General features: G+C 35.3%; 1 protein-coding gene across 14 annotated transcripts in view; it reads right to left on the bottom strand.

The window, feature by feature from the left end:
* Positions 1-27039, bottom strand: part of LOC150095389 (uncharacterized) — a 613991-nt gene that overhangs the window by 362243 nt on the left and 224709 nt on the right. For 9 of the 14 annotated variants that reach the window (XM_090410424.1, XM_090410425.1, XM_090410414.1 and 6 more), the window contains one exon: positions 7536-7625. The exons of the other annotated variants lie outside the window; for them this stretch is intronic. In XM_090410424.1, coding sequence (XP_090266550.1) covers positions 7536-7625 — 90 coding nt within the window. The remainder of the gene's footprint in view (positions 1-7535; positions 7626-27039) is intronic. 14 annotated transcript variants of the gene reach the window in all.

Raw genomic sequence — 27039 nt, 5'->3', positions numbered from 1 at the left:
CGTTTTTAGACTTTGCCTTTTATATTATTCATTCCTCCATTTTACAAACTTTATGCACAATCATTCTATCATAAATCTTCATTAACCAATGCTTAAACTGATCTTGCCTCTTCTCTGAAGAGGCCTTGTGAAGTGATACCAACACACATACCTTATTTCTCACAGAAAATTCATTTTACTTCTTTACCTTTAAACAATACTTCAACATCGAAACAAGATTATATTTCTCTTATTGGACTAATTAACATGGTTTATTACAACAAACATGTCCCATCCACTGCCTTTTCAGCCTTTATGAACTTGGCACACCCTTCCCAAGGTACTACTTATTCATACAATTCTTAAAACTAGAGTAATCTTAAATAGATCCAACCTTAGAATACTGTTCTCACACTGCACCAAAAACTATAACATGATTGCAACTATCCAGAAAAGACCAACTTAAAGCATATTTTGTTTCCATGTATACAAGGTATTTTTATCGACATAATGAAATGACCATTCTCATTACCTGCATACAGATAAGAGCACTATCTGTATGCAGGTAATGGAACATCTGTTTACTAAGGATTTGAATGTGATAAAACCAATTTATTATTTCATCTACTTCTTCTCTGGAACGCTTTTCTCACTGTACGAGGTCACTTATCACCAAATATAATAAGTGACTCTGTAACTTAGGTTTGGTTTTATATTTTTTTTAATTTTTTTTTTTATTTAGGAGAATGTACTCAAAAAATTGTTACATTTTGACTGAAATAATCTTTTCTGTAATATTATTGTATTGAGCCTTTGTTAAAATAATGTGGTGCATGACATCATCAAAATAAAGCTATTAAGTAATGTTAAATCAGTAAGTCTAATGGTAAACTTAGTGAAGATTTCTGAGAATTGCCATAAATGGAAAATTCTAAAGGCCATAGTTGCCATGGATAAAGAATTCCAAAGATGCACAAAGAATGACGTCAGCAAAGTCTGAAGGCAAATACATGACCAATTTCAAGAGAGATGCGCATGCACACAACAGAGGCTGGTCTATATAAGGCAACTCATCGGAAACAAATCTGTCTTAGGATTTTCTAGGCCTTCTCTTGCCTGAGATCACAGTCACGCAAGATTTCATTGTCAGGAATTGAAAAAGTAGTATCGTTTGTTCTCTACCTGAATCACTGCTGCGTGAGAAATATTGTGTCAAGTCATTGTGAAAGGAAGAAGCAGTACATCACCGCCATGTTAAGGATTCAATAAGGAAAGGCACAGTCAACTACTTGAACAAGGAAGAAACTTAGCGGGAAAACAGGAACGAGTCAGTAAGCGGAAAGAAAGACAAGAAGAAGACTTAAGTATGAAAAAAAGGTTAATGTGAAGAAATCCTGAAAAGGAATTGTAAGTAGTTATAATACTGAACAAGAATGTATATAAAGTGGCTATGTTTGTGAGATATTGTATATTAATAGTGAATTAGGCTAAACATATATGTGCCTTATATTCAGTTAATGTTATGCTAGATTGTGAGATAGCTTAGAACTAAGGTAAGATTAGAGAACTGTAATAACATTGTGTATATATGTGAATCGCTCTGTAAATATTCCCTTTCTTTGACTAAATTAAATCAGTCCAATGTGTTTGTAAACAACACATTGGACTGATTCTGTCAATGCACTATCCTACAAAATTCAAACCTGCTTAAGATAGTGTATATGATTTATATTTAAGCCACGACTAGTTTAAAGCAAGAATAATATAAGTGAAGAATATAAACAATATCTGCTTAGTCTTTGAAAAGCTTATATTCTCATACTCAATATATAGTCTAACTGTCGCAGTCATTAAAACAAATAAATTTGTTAGACTATAGAGCATGAGAAATAAGATAAATGGCAGCAGTCAATAGTTAAGGCAGCTGACTATTCACAATAATTAAGAGAAAACAAAGACAAAGCAGGATAGTGGAAGTACATAGTATAACAAAATGGCACAGTCAACAAGATTGAACATACTTGAACAGTTGATGTTGAAAACCAATATAGAATTGATGCAGAAACTGGCAGAAGAACATTCCTAGAAAGATGGAAAGCAATCATGGCCTGAAGAAGGTTCACATGCTACCAAGATGCACAATTTACATTGCTTTTCAAATACTTATTTCAACATAGTACATGAGCGACATAAAAGGACTAAGGAATAGATATTCTGAAAACAAGACAACACTTTTTCATGCCAATTTAGGCTTCCCATAAGCCTAAGTTGGATTATGGGAATATATAAGCATTACCAGGTAATAAATTCACAAATATATATGGAAGTGGTAGTCAAATCCACAGTTGTTTGAAAAGTAGAAATGATATCTACATAATCAACCAAGAGAAACAAATATTTATGATGCTGTATAGTGTAATCCTGATAGTACTTATGCCAGCATTAAGTGAACACATCACATAGTCTATGGAACATATTGCATCTAGCTTATAATTGTTTTTTTAAGAACATGCATGCATCTGCAAATGAAAGCACATCAGAATTTTTAATAATGAATGATCGCACAAAACAATTTAGAAATTTAATGTTACTAAGAATCAAACTTGGAAACGATATATGTTCACTAAAAAGAAGAAATAAAGCTTTGCTATTGGCAGACACAGGCAAAAGATACCAGATATCTTGTGAATGTAATCTAACATACTTTGGGCAGACAGGTCGTTCTGTGGAAAAAAGAATTAGAGAACATCAATATTATATCAAATACATGAAACCTCCAAAATCTGGTCTGGCACAACATAGTATTGACACTAAACACAGTATCAAGTAGAAGCAGGTTTAAATATGAATGTGCCTTTTCAGAGAAAGTTACATCAACCAAATCTGAATCAGAACGATCTTCTCTCTCTCTCCACCCCCCCCCCTGTTTGGGAGATTCTTATCTTATATAACCATCAAAATTTTTAATAATAATAATATTTATTAATATTAATTTCTAGCATGCAGCAACAGTTTTTGATTGGTAAACCACCGACTGCTGTATGTACCTTGTATTCCTGTTCCTTTGATTGTTTCTACACACTGATGATGTACTGTTATTTTCAGTACAAAATATTTGTATTTTCATTTCATTAAAGCTAATTACTGTGGTTATTGTGCAATTTATTGTTTACAGGCAAAAGAGTAAACTATTATTATAGAACTCATGGAAAATTAGAGATCTATTAACTGGCATACAATTAAAAGTTTGTTTGGCATCTTAATTTACTGCTTCACATGGTTTCCCCACAAAGCAACAGTGCTCTTTTTCTCTTGTCAATGCAGCAGCAGTGAATACAGGCTATACATTTCCATTCTGTAGAAAATTTTCATTTTTAGACAGATAACAAGTTTAATAAAATAAGCAATATAACTCAATTTTCCTAAGTCATCAGACTTACATTGTCATGGTAGTAATTCAAGTTATACACAAATAAAACAAAAAAAAAATTAAACATTTACACATAGCAGATGTTATCAGAACTTTACAACTGGTACATACAAACAAGGTACTAGAATTAAAAAAAAGTTTAATTACTTTATACACATTGAAACAATGCTCGTTATTGCTGTCATGTTCTGTAGCATGGCATGTTGTATCCCAGATCTACAGTAGTTAGATTTTTAATGAAAGCAAACTAAACTTCATGCAGGATTAAGCCTTGATTTCTATTAAATTATGTGGGGATCCGCAACATTTGAGGCTTCCTTGAACTTTCTCATAAAGCAATTATGATCAATATAGATCATTTTTGTTTCTTGTCAAACTACTTGATGACCTGTGTTTGTTATATGGGATGCCAAACCTGATTTATGTAGTCTTTTTTCAATATCTTATGTGTTCAGACATGCAAATCTCCCCAGACCCCCTCCCATCTGACCTACATAACAAATTCCACAGGAGTAATCTTGCAAACACCTGGATTTTACATGGGATGGTGTGGAGATTTGGTGGATGTAAGAACCTGGAAATTTTATACAATGGCAAAAGAGACACTTTAGTGTTGTATTCGTGTAGCAATGATGCACGCAACATTCTTGATGCAAGGTAGTTTTGACTGCATTCTTAAAATTTTGTTTATGTAAAGGAGTGGTATTAAGAATTTTTTTTGATCATCTTGGGTTCATATGCATTCATGGTAAGCGTATGACTCAGGTGATGTAATTCTACATTCCTTTAACATACTGGAAATGTTGTGCTCTATCTCTTGTTTTCATCATGCCAAATTTTGTAACAGATGATGGCATGAAGCAGCATGTAAAAATCGTCAAGTTGCCAAAAGTTTTCTATAAAATGAAAAAGTCAATCTTTTTTCTTCATTTCAAGAAGGATAACAAGAAATGGTAATTTTTTGCAATCGAGTTCAAGAGTGGATTTTATGTATGGATGCAAACTGTTCAGATAATCTTTAAATTGAATTAAGCCATCCATTGTTCTTGAACAAGCAAAAATATCAATGCATCACAACCAAGTTTTTGGTTTCTTGTGAAAGTTTAACAGCATTTGTTTCAAAATTTTCCATAAAGTTGGCAAGGACTGGTAATGAGGGGAGAGGAATGATGGCAAGACCTTTTTTATTCCCAATATTTATCCTAAATGAAGAAAGTGCTTTCCATACAGTGTGTCTGGCACGAAAAACTTTGACAAAGATCCACTGTCATCCCTAGGTACAGTGGTGAAGACTGACCACATCTAAACTTTCTAAGATGTCAGAAGGTTCTAATTTAAATTTTTTACCTTTTCAATAAAATGCAAGCTATTATTCACATATGATTCTGTCATTAGTATGTATTAAGCTACCAGGTTTGAGAGATTCTTTGCCAAGTTTGAGATAAGGATCTTTCCCATCTACAATTGGGTGTAAACATCAAAGCGAGTTTTTTGCCATTGTATAAAATCCCCAGGTTCTTATATCCACCAAAACTTCAACATCATCTGATGAAATAACTATGTAGCATTTGCTATGTAGGCCAGGTAGGAAAGTTTGGGAGGGATTTTCATGTTTGGTTTGAATACGTGAAAGATATCAAAAAAAGAATAAGATAGCATAAATCAGGTTTGGCATACCATACAAATACAGGCCATCAAGTAGTTTGTGAAGAAACAAGAATACCATATATGATCATAACTGTATTATAAGAAAGTTCAAGAAGGCTTCAGAAAATGCTGCTGATTCTCACAGAATGTAACAAAAATCAAGGATTAACCCTACACCAAGTTTGGGTTAAGCCTTGGTGTAGGGTTACACCCAAAGTGTAACCCTACACTTTGGGTCTGCTTTCATTAAAAAGCAGACACCATGGACTCGGGATACAACACACATGCACATACTACACAACATGACAACACCAGAACGTGACAGCAATAACTAGGATTGTTCCAATGCATATAGTGAAGTTCTGAAAACATCTGCTATGTGTAATTAATTGTTTATAGTCTTATGTATAACTTGTTAGTACCCCTGATGATGCAAGTTCAACAACTTATGAAACTAGTAGTGTTATATTGTTTATTTTATTAAGCATATCTGAAAAAATATGGTCTCAACACCAAACATTTTCTACAGAACTGCTAAAACACAGTAACTTACATATTCATATACCATTGCTTTGGTGTTATATTAAAAAAAAATCATTGTTTTGCTACTGATGCTCAACAATTCAAGAAAAATACGACTTTAACAATTAGAAATTTTTTAAATGGTGTAGTTACAAAATTTTCTGACAAGTACCTGCACAATTTGACATGCAGAGGAACAATACTGCTTTGTAAAACCTGTGCTTTTCTTTTTGTACTTGAAACCCAAGTGCAAGTAGAAATCAAAACACAATATGAGGGTTGTTTGAAAAGTTTGGTAAAAAATAAGTTAAACAAAATTTTGGAAAAAAAATCACCTTTATTTCTCAACGTAGTCTCCATCGAGATCTAGACATTTGGTCCAGCGAGTTTCCAATTTTTTCATCCCATCTAAAAAAACAGGATTTGTCAAATTGTGCAAATAATCATTGACAGCCTCGAAGAAAATTTTTTCCCATTGAGCCAAAATTTTTAAGTCTGGGAACAAGAAGTAGTCACAAGGGGCCGAGTCCGGAGAATACAGTGGATGTGGAACCAATTTGAACCTCAATTCGTGCAATTTTGTCATTGTGATGGCTGATGTGTGGGATGGTGCATTGTCTTGATGAAAGAGCACTTTTTGTGCTTCAAACGGTGCCGTTTTTTTTTTAAGTTCTTTTAAAAACAGTCCAACTATGATGGCTGTTATTATCTTACCCTTTTCGAACAGGTGTATTTTTCATACACCCGTTCAATTGAGATGCCTACAAGCTCAGCAATCTCACGCACTTGAATCAATGAATCAAAGTTTTTTTTTCTCCATTTTTATGAAAAATGCAAACGCAGTCATTTTAAATGTTTGCCAAACAAGAACAACACATTGCACGTGGCTAAAATTTTTCCAGGGATCATGCAAAAGATGATATGTGTCAACACTGGTATGAACAAAAATTGTATTGCTGTCTATCAGAAATTTACCAAACTTTTTAAACAATTACATGACATTTTTAGAAGCATTTGATACTCAAAATTCTGTTAAAACTTGACTCACACCCACAGAAGGTTGTAAAACCTATAGTACCACATGGGTAAGGCCAAGATTTAAAATTTTTCATTTTAGCTTTTATATGATCTAGTAACCCTTTTCTAGAGACCAACCATGGACGTTAAGGGTTCCAATAAGGAGGATGGTGGTCTCACAAATGATGTAATTCATCTCCCACCTGAAAACATCCACAAACAGCCAATGTCAAGATTCAAATCTATAGCCTGCCTAGTTGGAGAGCAAGTATGCTAACTCAGCCAACAATTCTATGCACAATTTTTCTGACACTAATTTTTGAGAGTACATTCTCTTCGGAAAGAATTCTGTTCAGTAATTACAATGTAATTCTGTATCCCTTTGTCAACAACTCATCTCATCTTTCCCTTAAGATGTTTAACAAATAACCTGTCATGGCCAATAACTAATTCATAGATAAAATGATAGAAATAAATGCAGATAGAATTAGCCACCTTATATCAATCACTGTGTATATTATTTGGATGGTTTTTCCATCCTGCACCGTAAATCTTGTTTCTGGAGAAACATACTGCTTCTATAGGAGATTAACTCACCTTCTGCTGAAGAGCTTATATTCTTTGCACTGTAAGCAGGATTCAGGCACAACTCTTAAATCTAAAAGGTATCATTATCATGAGAGAAACTTTTGCTATGTCTAATTATATCAGAATAATCTGGCAGTGCTGTGCAGTGTGTTTTTCCTCTAAATAGATGAAGCCATGCCATCAGATGAATTAGCATTTCTAATAAGCTTAGTGCTAAGTACTTAAAATTGTTTTCATGCAGGGTTTTTGCTTTTCTGTATCCCTCCGTGCAATAAGCTAGTTAATAGGCAATTATTAAATTAACATGCATCTATTATGCATAATGAAATGTTAGTGCTACATACAAACTCACCAGAGTCTTTATATCAATGCCAGTCTCTATTATCTCTTTGGAAGGTGAATGGGGACTTTCTTGCTCTGCTTGATGAACATAAGTTGATCTCTACATTCCAAAGAAGTTGACATGCAGCACACACACATGCAATATATAAGAGAAAGCTCAGAACAAGATAATCCTAGTTCTACAGCAAAATTCTAGTGTAAATAGTATTCAACAGTTATAACATTAAGGAGAAAACATTAAAAGATTTACTTAAATGAAAATGGATTTTGGAAGCCTCAAATTTCATAATGGGACACATTAATGTACTTCTTGCCATTAAATTAACATGCAAAAATTACCGATGCTAAAATGAAACAACCTTGTTGTTTCATTTTAGCATAGGTAATTTTTGTTACTAGAAAACCCTATACTTGCCTTTCAAGACTGAAAAATCAAGTTTTCAGATTTTGAATTGAAAAACTGACTTTTGTCCAGGTTCTGCCAATTTTTCAAGCAATTAACTACTAAACTAACAGTTCCTAATTTATTCTCATTATGAAAAGCATAAAATGCCACATCTATCCTATTACACACGCATAAAATTTTCATTGAATTTTCAAGATAATCTTAAAATCAGTGATGGTATCTTCAGAGGATAATCCATAAAACCATGTTGCCTGATCAACAGCACTCAAAAGGGGGAAGGGGAATTACTTCAGTATTTACAAAACAGAGTGTTTCAATATTTTATTTGCTTACAAATAGTAATCCTAACAGACTACTCTCTCATGCTGACTTCACATTTACACATACTATTTCCACACAGTTACGCTTAACTCAATTCAACCATCTAACAGGTGACATGTATACAGGTAGAAAAAGAAATTAAGGGTACAGAAGGAGTTGCACTAAAAAGTCCAACCAATATGTACTATATTACTGTATATTTCATATTAAAGATGCTGTAAAAATTTTGTACTATTTCCTCATGATTCAACATCACTATTTCTCAATCAAGTCAAGTATGCAACACATAGCAAACAGGTAGATTGTTCTCCATTAAATCCTTTATATCGCAACTTTAAAGTTATTGCTGTGTTCAGTTCCAGCTGATTCAGGATTACATTCAGATAGCAAAAAGGATTCAAACAAGTCAAATACAAGAAATGAATGTTTACCCACTCTGTCTTTGATGGATAGTAACACTGTTGAATTTGGATCTTAGTTGTATCCCAGTGTAATAAAACATGACAGTAATTTTTAACAACAAAAGCACTCACTGGCAACAATCATTCCACTCATTCACCACTATTCCAAATGAAAAATCTAATCATCCTTGCTAACCGTTCATGCTCAATTTTCAAGTTTGATCCTTGCTCTGTTCCTTTGCTAACTAAACACCCTTAGCTCTTTTAGAAACTGGAAGTTATATGTGCCCTCCTTCCCACCTATCAACCAACTTTTACAATCACAAATCCTCAATCTATCCTCAAAGAATATTCTACAGACTACTCATCTTGGTCACTCATCACTGAATTCTCTCCACCTCATCCCCAAGAAACTCAGGTGATCAGAGGTACAGTAATCTGGAATGTAACCGTATCAAGGCCTTGAAGAATGAAAACTTCCTACTGAAACTTGTTGTATTCTTCAATAACTATGCAATACTATGGGCTACCTTGGCCACTTTTTCAATGCTGCCTCTGAACAACTCCATATCTACTAGAACACCTTCCAATCTAAGATCCATGATCAAGGTATCATGATCTTGAAGCTAACATGCCTAATGCAGACAATGTCAGCAAGCTTTGTGATCTCATTGCTTCATCAGTTCAAGATACAATCAAGGCAGAAAATAAACAGTACAAATTCCATCACCTTAAATTTCCATTCAGAAACTGACATAATGCTAAATTACAACATTTGCAGGCTTGCAGAACAACGCAACTTTGACTCCCAGAAAATGGTCAGATATCACTGCTTCGGGACCATGATTACACGGAGAGATAAATGAACTTTCCACACTAAATAAAAGTGATCTGCGATACCCTGACAACCAAGACTGGCATTCATATCGACTGTGAACAGCAAGGCAGAAGGCACCACCCTGCATCACATATAGGAGCCTGACTAGATCTGACTTATGTAGTGAGGGGAAGAAATAAAAAAGGGGAAGCAATAAGAGTAAATGTGGAGATGAAGAATGGGCAATTATAAATAAGGGATACTAATGAGAAAATCAAACTGTAAATAACCAGCATAGAAACCCGATTCCCAAACACTGCACAAGGAACGCAAACTTCATAGAACTTCCCAGATCCATTTCAAAATATACGTAGTCTCTGTTCTAACCTTAATGATGTTCATTTCCACTGCCAGTCTGCAAAACCTCATCTACTCTTCCTGACAAACTCAAATCTCAAACACCACTCATCTCTTCTTTCCCAACTACACATAATTTCTTTCACCTCAGTGGCAGGGTCTATACAGTTCACTCTGATATACCATGACAGAGAATATCCAACCTGGAATCTCCTAGTTTTGACCTCTTTAGGCCAAAAATCACTACCTCGTTCTACCAAATTCATATGCTGTCTCTACCACTCCTCTAATGCCAACAATCACTCTGAACTCTTCAGTCACCTCTCCTTAAATGTTGATTTTCTTCAATCCAGCTCTACAAACAGCTAAGTCGCCTTCCCCAGAGCAGAGACTTCATTGCCCACAACACCAGCTGGTTGCCCTCTTCCAAATGCACAAATCAAACAGGAAGAGAAGCTCAAACTTTTGCAATTACAAATTATTTAACAAGTTGCCCACATGCCAACCAGAATACTAGACAATCCAAAACACCTTGGATCTCTTCTTTGCCAGTGACCCATCTATGCATGCTGTGAATGTTGTCTGCCTTCTAGGCAATACAGTCCACAATGTAGTGCAGATCTCCTCCCCCATGGAGCAACACATGCACAACAAGCAGAAAGGCTTCTGTGTTGGCAGGTCATTTCAATTAATTTAATGGTATTAATTCACAACACACATTAAATAAGAAAATCGATATTTATTAACTTATTTGCTGATATTTTACTATTATATCCAGCATGTTCAGAGCACAAAAGAGTTTGCCACAGTACACAAACAGCAACAATTTATTTGGAATAACAGTGGGAGTAGATAAAAAAAAAAAATGTAATGGACAACACAAGGAACTAAAGTCCTAATTGGCACCATCTACTGTTGGATAAAGAGAAAAAAAACAAGTTAATTTGATGTTAAAATACTGTCTCTCGGATGTTTGATAAATTGATACAGCCATACTTATTGAGGTTTGGAGAATGTTTTTAGAATCAGCAGCAGCTTTAAAATAATCTCGTTGATTTATGACTTTGTGTAGAACTTTTGTTTTCTTCCGTTTGATCCTGTGTGAAAGACTATCCAAGTCTTCTAAGTCCTGACTTGCCATAACGATAGTGCCAAATGTGTGTATTTTTTTATGTTCTCCAAGGCAGATGTCAGCAGTTCTTCCTGTCTGTCAGCCAGGTCATTAGTACAGGGAATTTCATACATCCCTGGATGTGATAAAGAAGAGTGTCCTCAGGTGAACAGATGAGCATTGCCAATTCAACATAAGGTTTAAATGTAGTGTGGAGCTTATATTTATTAAGCACTGTAAATTTGTATCTTTTCTGATGCACTGTGAATGCATGGAATGGTAACTGTTTTGCTGTGGTCTGATGTATTAGACCACTAAATGCTCTCCTGAAATGGAGATTTCAGGAGAGCATTTAGCATTTTGTCTATTCTATTATGATGCAAGTGAGTTCAGTGGTAAGAGCACTATCAGTGGAACAGATAGCTATGGCTATCTGTTCCACTGATAGTGCTCTTACCTTAGTGTTTTCAGCATACCATATTGTTGAGCTGGATAATGGTGTAATAATGCAAATATCTTCCTGTATGTGTAGGTTTTCTATAAACAGAAAAAGGTAATGAACAATCAGAAAGGTGTGTAACTAGTGTATCTAGGAAGGATAGAGTCATAAGCTTAATGTTATACCAAATTGTTGCTGTTTGAATACTGTGACAGACTGTTCTTATGCTCTGAAGATGCTGAATACAATACCAGTGAAATATCAGCAAATAAGTTAAATATTAATTACATAGAAAGTGGATATTAAAGATCCAATATTATCTCCAAGCCAAATGTTTGTAGAAACTTATGAAAGCTTCAGAAAATTTGACCTGAAAGCTTACGAGAATACAATCCTCGGACATCAGATTTGATTCAGCTTGCATTACTTAAAAGAACATGACCGGTGTGCCTGAATGTTCGCCTTTTACTAGTGCAGTTTTTAAAGTTTCGTTGGTCCTGACAGCTGTTTTGAACTGGTTGGTTCTCTTCAGAAACCAGCAGAAACCTTAAGAGAGCAAAAACTCTAATTTAGTGCTACAGTAATCAAATGCCAGAGAAATGTATTTTTCGTAAGTATATATTTTTCACTAATAAAAGGCAAACATGCATGTGCTCAGCAGCGATAGTGTTCTTTTAAGTAATGCAAGCTAAGGCAACTCTGATGCCAAGGATTGCATTCTCTTAAGTACTCAGGTCAAATTTTACAAAACTTTCATAAGATTCTACTAACATTTGGCTTTCAAATAATGTTGCATCTTTAATATCCACTTTTCCTGTGTAATTTTACATTCCTGAAATGAAGCCGTATGGCTTTTTCTTTAGTAATTTTTTTTTTTTTTTTATTAAGCTGTGTTGTGAATTAATACTGTTAAATAAATTGACACTTACACAATGCATTATATGGCATTACCAAAAGGCCAAGTGGGGAGATCTCAACTTCTATCCTTTATTTTCATTTCCATGGTTAGATTACTGTTTCCAGCTGTCTTAGTCAAACCTATGTAAAGAGAGAAAAAAAAAAAAAAGAAAAGAAAGGGAAAAAAAAAATCACTAAAATAATTCTCATTGGCATGGAAACATTCATCTCCACTCAACATTAAATTCTCACCTCTATCTAAGCTTTGGCTGTCCCAAAGGTGTGCCAAAGCTGTACAAAAGAAGAGTCAGGCATACTACAACTAGCTTGCATTCAAAACATCTTCCTACACAGCCTACACTAAAGTCCAGAATAGCTGAAAGAAAATTATCACTACATTGAAAACCGATTTGGTGGGAGTTAAAAGCAGGAAACTTGCATCCTGCTCGAACAGCAGCCATGCCTTCTGAGCTGTAGCCCCAAACTATTAGCTGTAACTTCTGCCCAATACTGCTCCGACTGATATTAGACCCAGGTGGTACTACTGCATCATCCCCGACATAAAAAGCCAACCTTCTAGTTTCCAACTTCTTTAATTCTTGCATAGCTGATCATGATAGATGCCCCTCAACCATTCCCAACGCTCACTCAATGCCATGCTTGAACTTTCGCTAGAAAGAGATCAGAAAAAATTTGCTCAAATTCTATTCATATAACTAGAAAGAGATCAGAAAAAAATTTTGCTCAAACTGAACAAAAACTCTCCAAATTTAGAACAATTGGCATCCCAATTGTTCTAAATGTCTGTGCCCTAGAGAAAACTCCTACTTTATACTGCCTATTTACACTTTCTTATTCCACTCTTATCTAAAGTAACTGGCCCATGTACAACCTATTCCTAAGAAGGGTGACAAATCTTTACCTTTTAAACTATCATCCAATTTCCCTCACCTCAATTCTAATTTAATGGGAAGAATCATCGGCAGCAAACTCCTACACTACCTCAAAGACTCATCTGATAAATGACAGATGCATGGATTCTGCTATTGTCGATCAACAAGGGTATCTACTAATCTACATCGCCCATCTCTGGACAAACTATGGAAAAGTTTGTCAAATCTCAAGTGGTTGCTGCTGATATCTCCAAGGCTTTTGATAGAGTTTGATGCAAAGGTCCATTAAAACTCCCATCATTCGGTTTACCCCCCCCCCCACCGCCACCACCACTCCCAACTTCTGCGATTGGGTAGCCAGCTTTCTGGCCTGAAGATCAATCTCAAGTGATGGCGGATAGCTCCTTATCTTCTATCTATACAACTAATGCTAGAATCCCACAAGGCTCTGCCCTTTCAGCAACCCTCTCTCCCTTCTCTAAATGATCTATTTTAGCTGCCTACCAATTCAGTACAGTTTTGCTGATGACAGCACATTGCACTCCTACTTTTCATTTGATAAAATCTGCAAAGCACAAATCACCATAACCACCAGAACTCTAACATCTACTACCTTAAATTCTGAACTTCAAACATCCACCAATTGGGTTTGAATAATATTATCAACTTCGATGCAAGCAAAACACAGCTGTGCATGATTTCACACAGAAAAGAACCCTGTTCTTCCAATCTTAACCCTGACAATACTCAAATCTCTATTCAAGATGAGATTCCCATTCTCAGAATATCTCTCTCAGCACAAACATATCCCAAATACTGCCTCCTCTGAATGTGAAAAATTAGGCTCCTTTTGCAAAAAGCTTGAAACAGCTCTTAAACCCTTTTCAAATCCCTCCAATCAATGAATAATGCTCTCAACTCAGGTGGTGCCCCCTAAGAGCTCCCTGGATTCTATACAGATAAGAGCAATTAGATTGGTTGATGATCTTTCACTAATACACTCCACTCACTTTTATGTGAGTGTTCAAGTCTCTGCAGCCTACATCTTCTATAAATACTTCTATCACTGCTGTTTATCAGAATTGGCATCAAGAATTCTTCCACTCTTGCAAATCTGTCCAAATGCAAGCAGCAGCTAACCAACACCCTCTCACAGGTCAACTCCAAACACACAGAACAAATCTCTCCTCTTCTTTGTTTAAAAATAAGCAACTTAATATTTCCCTTCAAATAATTTCCTGTATCACTTTGCACAAATGAAACAGAAATAGTGACAGATCAAGCAGCATGCTGCTTGATTTGTGATTAGCAGTAGTATGCAAAACACCACAAATTCTTTTCATGGTGATAAGCAGCATGCCACATACACTCTGGTATCTGATCATAAGCAAACTTTGTATCTATAATACAAAAGGTATAGTTACAGGATATGGGATAGTTAATATAAAGCATCAGGAAAGCAGTTGACTAAGGTTTTTTTTTTTTGCATTTTATGTTTACTAATGCCAGGAGCATTCAGAACAAGGAGAGTTATTGGGATTAGTTAGTTCATCCTGGCCAAAGGTTATTGGCATTAGTGAGACATGGTTGACAGATGATACAGTTAGTGGGACAGAATGTGAAGGGTATTCTGTGTTCAAAGAGGAGAAAATGGAGAGGGGGGGGATCTTATTGATGACAGGCAATGAACTGCAGGCCAATGAAAAAAGCACATTTAAGGCCATCTAGTGTGAGATAATGGCCAATAGAACAAAATATACAGTTGGATGCTTCTATAGGCCAGGGTATGTAAAGGAGGATGGGGATAGTATGTACTGGCAGATAAGCTCAATGAATGGAGGGCAAGTAATTATTATGGGGGATTTCAACTATTGGAACACAGATTGGAACGAGGTCACATGAAGGGAAATGGAATTTTTGCAGTTACTAAGGAATAATTACCTGAGGCAGCATGTGAGAGAATGTACTAGGGGTTTGAGAGTGCTGGATCTAGTAAATGCAGAGAATTTGTCTATAACCAATATGACAACATTGCCAACAGCTGGTAAGAGTGATCATATGGACTTGACCTGGGAAGTTACAAGGATGGAAGATATGAAAAGCTTAGGAGATTGCTTGGATCAGTGCCTTGCATTTGAAACTGCAAGGGCCAGATATCGATGGTGCATAGGATGTTGGGGTAAGGGAGTGTGAAAAAGTATATAGACTGCATATCTGGTTACGAGAATAAATCAAATGGGTGTTAAATGGAAGAATACCATCATTAAGCTGGAGCTATAAAAAATAAGTTCATGGAGGGAATTCAAGGAGAAAGGTGACCAATCCAGTATAAAAAGCAAAAGCAGGATATTAAATGAAATTAACAGTGCAGGCCAAAGATAATCCCAAAGAGTTTTTTTTTTTTTTTTGGTATGTTGCTAGTAAAAGGAAGAATGCTCATGGCAGAATGATTTTAATCAATCAGGCAAATAGAAGAATTACTAAGTGAACACTTAGCAAGAGTATATAATCTAGTTTGATTGCAGTAATAAGAGGTAAAAGCTTATATGGAAACTGAGGTAAATAAACTGGAAGTGCATAGCATATGACAGAACTACGACGTGAATCTATGGGATAAAATGGTACACAGCTAGAGTTTTATGAGAAGATGCTGGGGAATTGGCAGTACGACCATGTTGTTTAATCTAAGTCTCGGCTCTGGGTTAGTCCAAGTGGTGTATAGAAGGAAAAATAGTTCCATTGCATAAAGGAGGCCCAAAGACTGATGTAGCAAATTACCAACTTATCAGCATATCAAGAGTTGTAGTCAAGGTACTGGAGAAGTTGGTCAAGATCAAAATACAGGAATGGATAGACAGAAATGTGATACTATATGGAGGCAACATGGCTTTGTGAAAAGTAGGTCATGCCTCAGTGACTTGTTCACATTTTATAATATAATGACAGGTAAGTTAGATAAAGGTAATGGGTTTACAGTGATACTGCTGGATTTTGCAAAAGTTTTTGACAGGATACCGCATTGAATTCTAATCAATATATTGTGTAGCACATGGGAATGGATATAAAGTTGAAATGGATAAGAGGGTGGTTGATTGAGAGAAAGTAGTTTATTCAGGAGTAGTCCAGTAGAAAACCTGTGACTAGTAGCATGCCACAGGGTTTGCTCCTGTTCTTGCATCCGCTACTATTTAATATGTTCATTAACGACATAGGAAACGATCTGAGAGGAACTGTTCAGTTGTTGACCGATGATGCAAAACTGGATAGAGAAATTGTTAATGCAGAAGATAAAATTTTGCAGGATGATGTGGATAGACTAACAGTCTGGGCAAAGGAAAATGAAATCTCAGTTTAAAGTAGCAAAGCGTAAGGTTATGCATTTTGAGGTGAAAAGATTACCAGTTGTGTATCATATTGATGGAACTATACTCCAGGAAATTGATGCCAGGGATTTGGAGATATTAGTGTATATGGAATTAAAGTTCAGAGAGTGTGTTGCAAAAGTGGCTAGAGTAGTTCATTGGATTACTTGGTTACTGAAGAATACCCTGACATGCAGAAACAAACAGGTTATTATACCTCTTTACAGATCCTCGGTAAGACCTCGTCGTGACTACTGTATGCAGATCTGGTCACCTGGATTTCTTGGGAATGAGGAAGAGGTGGAGAGAATCCAGAGGCAAGTGACCAAGATGGTATCAGGTCTATGGAATGAATCTTATGAGAGGTTGAAGATTTGTGGATCACAGAAGGTTTGTTGACAGGCAGAAAAGGGATGATATGATTGAGACATACAAATTACTGAAGGGTTTTTACAATATAGAGGTAAATTTTCAGAACAGGACTGGTGGTGGTAGAACTGGGGGGGGGGCATCCATGGAAACTGAGTAAGAGCATAGTTAACAAGGATATCAGGGCTAGATTTTTTGCTTGGAGAGAGAGAGGTGAATGCATGGAACTGGTTGCCAGAGTCTGTTGTGAGTGTTATGACTGTGAATGAGTTCAAAGTAATAAATACTGCACGAATATCAGATAGTGCTTGGCATGATGTTTAGGGCCTTCTCTTTTGTGAGTATAAGGACTCCATGGAGTAGCCCAAAATAATAATGCCAGCTTCATATCCAATCCATTAACTTCAATTTGAGTTCCATCAGTATCCAAGCCAAATGCCTTTTCAAAATCTAGCAATGTACTCCCTTTATCCAACTGAATTACGGAAGGTAAACTTGCCATTCTACTCCATACCCAACCCCACATCCAACCATTCCTGAATTCTTTCACCATCTTTACCAATGTCCTTTATAACCATTCTATAATTTGCTATATACCAGTGGTGTTGTGTGTCCGTTTAGGTTGCAATGCAATCAAGTTGACCACATGATTGCATTTTATTGATGTATGAAAGTTTAAGAGTGCATGGCACATCAATGCTCATCTCAATTGGTCCAATGCAATTAATTGTAGGATAACTTTGCATACTTTAATTTTTCAATTAATATAATTTTAAATACGGAAAGCAAAGGTCAAATGAACAACAGCTATGCTTCAAAACTATTTATGTGAGATGCACAAAGGGTTTATTCTTTGTGAAGCATAGCTGTGATTAGCTTATCAATGGCAAATACTAAAGTGAGATACAGTTAATTTTTTACTGTATATAAATTATTTTTTTATGGACTGAACCAAAGAAAGGCTAAAATAACTCTTTACTTACATATTACACACAGTTTCCAACCTCATTCAAGCTATAATCATATAATCTGCAAAAGCTCTGGCAGAAAATGGAACATTCAGTACATCGTCACTGTTTCCCCATTGTAAATATGGGAGAAAAAAAAGTTAAATTATTTATAGAAATTATACGTATATATTAAAAACTTGTCTACAGCAGTGTCATAAACATGTCAGTTCACACTTCACAAATGTAAAACAGAGGAAACTCAGAAAGCAAAAATAGTAACTCAAGACAAATGAGAATGTTCTTTTAGATTGCTTCATACAATAACCAATCACAGCCACCAACTACTTCTGAATGCTATTGTCCAGGCATGCACACCTTCCTTGCCTTCTGGGCCATTTAAAAATCACTGGAACACTTTTGATCCTTCTGGGCCATTTAAAATCACTGGAACACATAAATACAGACACTTTTGAGCCCTTTAAACAAACATGCAGATGGCACATCTGCATGTTTGTTTAAAGGGCTCAAAAGTGTCTGTATTTATGACCGCACACCCAGGCTATTAACACGAATGTGATACAATGTTTATGCATCGAAAAGTATCCTCTTCATTAAGCATTAGTATATTGTGTTTAATTTTAGGAATCACACAAAGCCGGGAAACAATTCAGGGAGTCTTTAACAGAAATAAATGCAAAAATATAATAGCAATATTGCCATTGACTCCTGATATGTCAGGAGCAAATATATATATATATATAAAATTTACTTCATGGAATTTGCTTGGCCTGCTCAGCTAATTTGTCCAGTAGGAGGAAACACCAATAGAGTTCAGAGACATGGAAATAGATGTAAAATTAATTTTAAAATAATAAATAAAAATATAAACAATTAACAGCAATCAATGGTGTAGGGCTTGACATGATTTAAAAAAAAAAAAAATAGACAATCAAATTTGAACCTACTGTAGTGTACATTACACCTTTAATCTTGCCTTGTGCTTATCAAATACCATGTTCTTGCCATCTGCTACTTTGGATAGACTGGCTGTTCTACTATTAGAATTGAAGAACATCAAGATTATATAAAATTTTTGGATTCTGAAGGTTCATGCCTTATTTCTCATGCCATTGACACTAGACACAGTTCACTGGAATCACACCAAGATGCTACACTACAGCAGGTTCCAATTTGATCATCTAATTTTTTAATTGTGTGAAGCCCTGATCTTAATTGCATTATAATTGCTGCTAATTGTTAATAATTTTTTTTATATATTTTTAATTAATTAAAAATCTATTCCCACATTTCTGGACAGCTGCAACTAAGACAGCTGATATTATAAGTATACTGTATGACTTGTTCTTGTATTCAGAATTGAAATGTCAGTTTTTCTGTCTTCTCCCTGAAAAAAGGTCATGACATACCGAGCAAAATATATAGAAGTAATAAATTATATTTAGTTTTCTCTTACATGTGTGAAGCTATCATTAAAAAATATAGCATGTAACATGCATGTCTCTATTAAACTAGTAGCTTTATTTTTAAGTGCAATTTAAGTGTATTATTTTTAATGCTGATGCAAATTCAGCAGTATTAAAAGCCCTTCCATCTGTTAAATTTAGTCAACTGGTCTAAAAGTGCACACATTTTTTTTGCACTACCTATGCATCAACTCATCTCTGTTAAAGCAATCAGCATGTGTATTTATTTCGTGTGTCCAATAACTCTTTCATATTTCTCTCATACGGTATTTTTTGCCTTTCAAGTTATTAGTGCCTTCAAAACAATTCACCTTATCTTTTTGCATACTAATAGCCTCACTAAATTTTCATATCAGGAAATTAAGATTAAGTTATGCTCATTATGTACTCCTCTTATCACAGAATCAGCATAAAACTTATCCTTGCTCCCTCTCACCCACATATTCCTGTTTTTTACCTTATACCTCATTTCCTTTAATATTACTGACAAAATATCACTAGAAACTGGAAAACATGAATCACTGAGCCAAAACAAAATCTGTCTGAAATACCGATTAGAAGCACTAATTATCTTGCACCTCTAGCAATGTGATCACATTTTATAACAATGCTGTGGCAGAATGGAATGAAAGGAATGAATACACTGATACTCTTGGGTTTTGTTAACACATTTGACAGTATATCACATGAAAAGCTGTTGCATCAACTGGAGAATATGGGTTTGGAATATAAACTCATGACTTGGATAAGTGGATGGTTGGTAGACATATCACACTGCCATATTTAAGGAAGCCAATGGTATATCCCAGATATCAGGATTTGGACCATTGTTTGATCAATTGTTTTCTGATGGTGCAAAGATAGCAGGATAATCTAGGATGCTACTGATATCCAGCACTTACAGAATGATTAGAACAGGCTGGAAATTTGGACAAATGATAATGGCTATCAGTTCACCATTAGAAATGTAAAGTTATTCATTATGGCATAATGAGATTTCCAACAACATATATTAGTGAGATTATGCTACAAGAAACAGATGAGGCTAGGAATCTTGACTTCATTATGGACAGAAATTTCAAGTACAAAAGGTCACATAGCAAAATTTGGAAACAACTCAGAAGATAACTGCAATGTTTGAAACAAATCTTGGCATTTAAGGATAAGGAAGTCATTTTGTGTCTTTACAAGGCCTTGATATGACCACACCTGGACTAAAGTGCAGACTTGGCTTCCAGGGTTTGGTGTGTGTGTGGGGGGGAATAAAGATGCTACTGGAAAGGGTGTAAACAGAAAGATTATATTGGGATTATGGAATACAGATTATGAGGATATAGTGAGAGCATCTGGACTACAGACTCTGGCTAACAGTAGAAAGAGGTGATATGATAGGTCTATAAACTTCTAATGGGTGTCATAGGATCTCATGAATAATTTTTGTTATTTACAAGGTGCATAGAGAACACAAGCACATCCATGGAAGTTATGTTTATTCACAGTTAAGGGGCGAGTGCTAGATTATCAGAACAGCAAGTTAGTGGAACAGTTTGCCTCTTGGTGGTAAGCGCGTTTAGTGTGAACGAGTTTAAGAGAAGGTATGACAGCTGGTTTGGGTGATATATAGCCTCCCTCAAGGTCTCAAAAATAATTAGCATGTAGATAAAGTATATCAAGCACTGAGAATTGCTTTAACTCAGGAAGGTGAAAGCAATGGCATATTGTTAACTGCATCTCTCTCTCTCTCGTCTACCCCCCCCCTCCACTTCTGCATTCGGTAGCAATGATCATGTCATTCAGATCAGGGAAAATACTGTCAGCCATACAAAAATATTGTGAGAAAATTTGGAGAAAAGAGCAAAACTACTAATAATGGCAAATACCTGTTGGATTTCCATTCAGGACTAGTCATTACTAACACAATGTTCCAACATAAAAATGTGCACAAATTTACATGGAGAGAAGAGGCAAGGAATAAGAAAAGTCTCACTGACTATGTTATTGTTAATAGGGATGTTTTCTCACTGGTGCAGGACACTAAAGTGTACAGAGGATTTGAAATTAGAAGTGATCACCATTTAGTCTTGAGCAGGATAAAATTGAATTTCATATTGAAAAGAACATGTAACAAAGTTGTAAAGCGAATAAAAGTTGGGAAGCTCTCAGATGTGAACTGCACACGAAAATACACAAACATTATTCAAGAAAAAATGAAAGAGTTTGCGAACCGGAACTAAACGTTGGAGATTGTAACAAACCCTGAAGAAAACAGACTGATTCAGCCAGATAGGGATGGGGTGAGGTTGTCTAGCATATCAAAAGTTCCTGGCAAATAAGTTGGCTTGTGCTCTTAGAGAATACAGAGAAATGTAAGAAAGCTAAACACTGTAAAACTAGCTAAACAAAAGTCACGGGAAGACTTTGGTAAGAACATAGAAAATAAATATCAAGAAGGTGGCAAAATATTCTGAAGGTTGCTGAAAAGCTCAGAAATAGAGGAAAGAGTGCTAAAAAAGTAATTAAAGATGATAAAGGTGAAAATGGGAGAAAACATTATCCTTGAAGTATGGAGTAATTACTTCGAAAAATTGCTAAATGAAACAAGCAGTGATAACAGCAGAGTAGTAAAAAGCCTGAAATGTAGAAAGAAAGCAGGAGTAGATGATATTTAACCAGAAATGCTCAAGTATGAAAGTATAAAAGTCTTACAGTGGCTGCTCTGTATAGTTCAGAAGGCCTGGATAGTGGGACGAATTGGATTATAGCGCTCATAGTACCCATATACAAAAAGGGAAATAAAACTGAATGTGAGAATTACAGAGGTATTTCTCTGAGCATTACTGGTAAGATTTATGCAAGTATACTTGAGAAACATTTGACAAGGATTGTGGAAAAGCAGCTTGGTGAAGAACAAGCTGGATTCAGGCCAAACAGACTGTCAGTGGATCAGATTTTCACTTTACGACAAATTGTTGAGAAATCATGGGAATATAACAAAGATCTGCATTTAAGTTTTGTAGATCTGAAAAAGGCATATGAAGAGGTGCCAAGAGAGAAGATATTCAAAATGCTACAGTTGTATGGTGTCAGTGCATTATATTAAGCAATACTTAGTCTTTATTTGTGTTGTAAGTCAGCAGTTAGAATTGAAGTACAAGAAGATGGTTTAATGTTAAAACTGGTGTCAGACAAGGATGTTCATTATCTCCTTTGTTATTATCTACAGGGTGTTCGGGATAAATTTGACATATTTATAATTAATTATATTTTTCCGTAAGTTACATGTATTAACACGCACTTCTCTTCATTTAAAAGTTTGGACCCTTCTTCATTCATATACAAGATGTCAGAAAGGATGGATAGCTGGAACCCACCTGAATCATGGAAGAGAATAACTTGTATCATGATGATTCGTGCCCTCCATCAAAATAAGGATATTACGACTGCTGCCCAATGCTCCCTGAATACAGTAAAAACAATCAGGCATGAACTAGAGACTTGCAATGGTGACTACGAGGATGTAGCAAGAAGAAAGATCCCTAGCAGACGATCTGATTGCGTTCGTACAGCAGAATTCCTCGCAAATCTGCAGGAACAGGTGTTGAAGAACCCTGGCATTGGAATTCGGGCTTTGTTCGTGGAGTTGCTAACTGTAGTCAAGCCCTGGATAACAAGGGTAGCCAATGGTAGGCCGTATGTATGGCAGCAGGATTCGGCCCCTTGCCACACCTCTGGGAAAAGTCAAAAATGGTTGTCTGAAAATTTCTACGACTTCACCAGTCCAAATGTTTGGCCTCCAAACTCCCCAGACCTTAACCCCATGGATTATTTTGTATGGGGCGCAGTTCAAAAAGACGCCAATCGCACTTCCAGTAATACAAAAGCCCAGTTAATGGATAAAATTAAAACAGTTTTTGCGGCCCTTCCCAGGGAGACTGTAGCATCAGCTTGTTCGAGGTTCCGAAGCAGAATTGAAGCTGTGATCGATGCTAATGGTGGTTATTTTGAGTAAATCTTGTTGATAGTATTGTAATTAACTCTGCCTGTAATGTTTTTTTGTCAATTCATTAAATTTAATAGATACAAAGAAGATTTTCTTTTTCCTTACGAAACTGTCAAATTTATCCCAAACACCCTGTATATGGATCACATTATGATGGAAAGTGATATTAAGCCTGATATCAAAACTGGAGATGTTAATGTCAGCGCTATACTTTATGCAGATATTATACTTCTAGATAAATCCGCTACAAGTCTGCAAAATTCACTAACTAAATTGAATAACTGTTGTAATAGATATGGTATAAAGGTCAGCAATAACAAGGCAAAGACAATGAAAATAGACAGAAGCATTGAAAATATCAACTGCATTGTGACTGGAGAACTTCTAGAACAAGTAAAACATTTCAGCTACTTAGGCACAATGTTTAATGAAAACGGTAAATTAAATATGGAAATAGACAAAAGAATCAAAGCTGGTATGGCAGGAAGTCAACTGAATAAATTTATATGGAATAAGAGAGAAATTAGTCAAACCACTAAATTAGCTATATACAAGAGAGTGTTCAAACCAATTTCAACTTATGGATCTGAGAGCTGGGTCAGAAGTAAAACACTTAACCAAAGACTACAGACCACAGATATGACAGTCCTGAGAATGATTAGGGACATTAACAGATGGTATCAATGGTAATATCATATTAAAAACAAGGATATTACGACAGAACTTCACATTGTCAGCATCCAGGAATGTGTTAGAGCTAATCTCAGGTGATATGGTCACAAACAGAATGGGAGAAGGAAGATTAGCTAAACAAATGTTGTCTGCAAGGTTGGCAGGAAAAAGTCCCACAGGAAGACCTAGATGTAGGTGGATTGATACAGTAAAAAGTGCCTTAGGAGAGAGAAATATAAGATAATGTTGGAGTTTTGACAGGTAACAGATTGATCTGGAGGAAATTATAGATAAGAAGTTAGTAATGATGTAAATTTTTCATGTAGTACTATCATATCCTGTACACCCCTTGAGGGTACATGTCAGGAATTTGACAATGGAATTTAAGTTCTGGAATTCTAAGTGTTTAATTCAATACAGCCAATATCTGATTACAAAACTGATCAATGCTATATATATATATATATATATATATATTAAAAAAAAATCAGCTAACATGATTTAACTGCCCATTAAGTGGGCAGTTAAATCTCCACTGGTACCCAATCAGAGATAGCTGGCCCAAGGCTATCACTAATCAAGCAGAACACAGTGAAGAGAGACGGCTCAACAAGTGCCGCCATCTTGTGGTCCTTAACCATAACACTCGTATTTAATGTCTGAAAAATAATGTGGGTTCTACAGTCTATTTTCTTGAGTTTACAGGACGAAAAACCCGATTGCCCATGTCAGATATCAACTAACTCGGGAACCGGTCGAAAAAAGGCTTAGAAAAATTTCTTCTAGTGGCCGACTAGTTTCAAAACCAAGAAGTCTTCCTTCGTGCGGTTAAGCGCTGTGGTGTGCAAACGCTACATCCACTGAGCTACACAGGCTCCTAATATATATATATATATATATATATATATATATATCCCAATGCTATATAAGATATTAAAAATGTGATTTTTAATGAAGAGACTTGTGCGTAGAAATAATTTCTCACCACATGCTTTCTAATAAGTGAAGGCAAAATAATGCAATGCACATAAAATAATAAAATAAGTTTATATAAGAAGTAGCTATTAGAATAACTATCCTGCATGTTTCATTTAATCTCTAGGACTTTGACAAATACCAGTACCACAACCATTACACAAATAAAATTAAATGCAAAAATTGACATAAGACTGAAAATATCACAAATGCATTTACCAATTCCCAAATTAGTAAATAAAAAAAAATTAAACAATTCATTTTTATCCATAAATAAGCATTATAAAATTCAATTAAATGATTTTCAAGGTATTTGAAAACCATCAATGAATTTCATTTACAGCTTAAATTATACAATGTTGACTTTAAGACATGACATGGGAATTTAAGACATGGGAATGACGAATTTTATCATTAGAGCACAGAGAATGCAGACATACTTGCACTAACAAATAGTGGAAATATGTCTTTAGATAATGTAATGCATGCCTTTAGGTAATGTGAAAAAAATAAATGGGAGATTGCATATATGTTATGAAGTTTGTGTATAATTCTTGGGAACTTTTTTTTTAAGCAAGTCTTCGAAATAATCTCGGATTCTCTGCAACGTTCTGAGAAATTTTCTTCTGAACATACCAGTGAAACTATAGACAATTTTAAGGACTGCTAATAAGCTTTCCCCATTTAATAAGCTTGGCATGTGATGTGAATGGTTAAACTTCATCTTCCCTCCCCACATGATCCATCTCACTAAGATGTTCGCTTTGAGTCGTAACTTTGACCAGTTCATCCTATTCGATGTTTGTTATGTTTCATAAATACCAGCTATGTTTAAAAATTATACAGCTTTCTCAAAAGAATATTTTTCAAAATGGTTTATAGCAAACCTTCATACTTCCTTCTTTTAAAAAATACTTTTAGAACACTAGAAATTCCACAAAGATCTGGAGAGAAAGAACATTATTAAATGTCATCAGTGGGAGCCACACCCAAGAGATGCCAAAGTTTATGCTATTCAGAAATATGACTTCTGCATTACTTCAACATTGATATCTCTTCTGCATCTGCCTTTCACTAATGAGACCTCAAATAAAAGTCAAAACCAGTGGCAGTGGTCCTTCCCATAAGGGATAGCATTATACACATCCTTTTGGGTGAGTGCTTTGCATTATGGGATACTAAAGCAATTAATGTGAAGTCATTAACCTCTACAATTAAGTAGGTTAGTCATGAAGATACTTTATGTGCAAACTGTGTACTTACACTTGGAAAAATTATTAAACAAGAATATAGTTTTTCTTGGCATCTTTATTATATCTGAAGTTGAGAAATACAAGTTGCAATTTGGGAAGTATGTGTGGAATATACAATATTGAGTTTTATAAAGACGTGGGGAATATCATCAACTTCGACAGTTCACCACTACTGCAGTAACTCTCAAAAGATAAAAATGATTTATTATAGCAATCTGTGATCCTACCCCATAATCATTAGGCATTCAATGAATTAAATCTCCTTATGTTTTCTTCATCAATAAGATCTGATTTGTATTATATTTCTTTCTGAGTGTCCTTGAGAGGTTATTTCATGCATGTTCTCCAAGCATGCTTCAACATTTAACATAACATACCACACAAGTTTTGGACAAAAGCTATTTGGGAAAAATATATGCATGAAAAAATGTGTCAAGGATATTGACAAGGAAAGATCATACAAATCAGGTCTGGCTTATAACACTATAAATATCACAAACTAGAAACAAAAATGCTATATGCTGAGTTTAATAGCAATATTTATGGGTTTAAAGACACTTTAGAGAGCTCAATTTAAAAAAAAAAAACCCAAGGCCTCATTCAAATCAGCTACCACTGTCATAAAAAAAAAACTTGAAATTTACAAAATGAGGTGATGATCGACATGATGCAGCGCACACACTAACAATGAAACATGCAGGTGATGTCAGCATAATAGAATTAATCAAAGTTCTATTATATTCCTGATGAAGTAGGCCATATTGCATAATAAACTAGTAGAATAAAGAATAGAAACATTTGACTGTG

Source organism: Typopeltis vanoorti, chromosome 20 (genome assembly GCF_054136105.1).
Source record: "Typopeltis vanoorti isolate ZY-2024b chromosome 20, IOZ_Tvanoo_1.0, whole genome shotgun sequence".
In the NCBI taxonomy this organism is placed as follows: Eukaryota; Metazoa; Arthropoda; class Arachnida; order Uropygi; family Thelyphonidae; genus Typopeltis; species Typopeltis vanoorti.
Note: the sequence above shows the minus strand (reverse complement) of the source record. Positions and strands in the feature narration are given on the sequence as shown.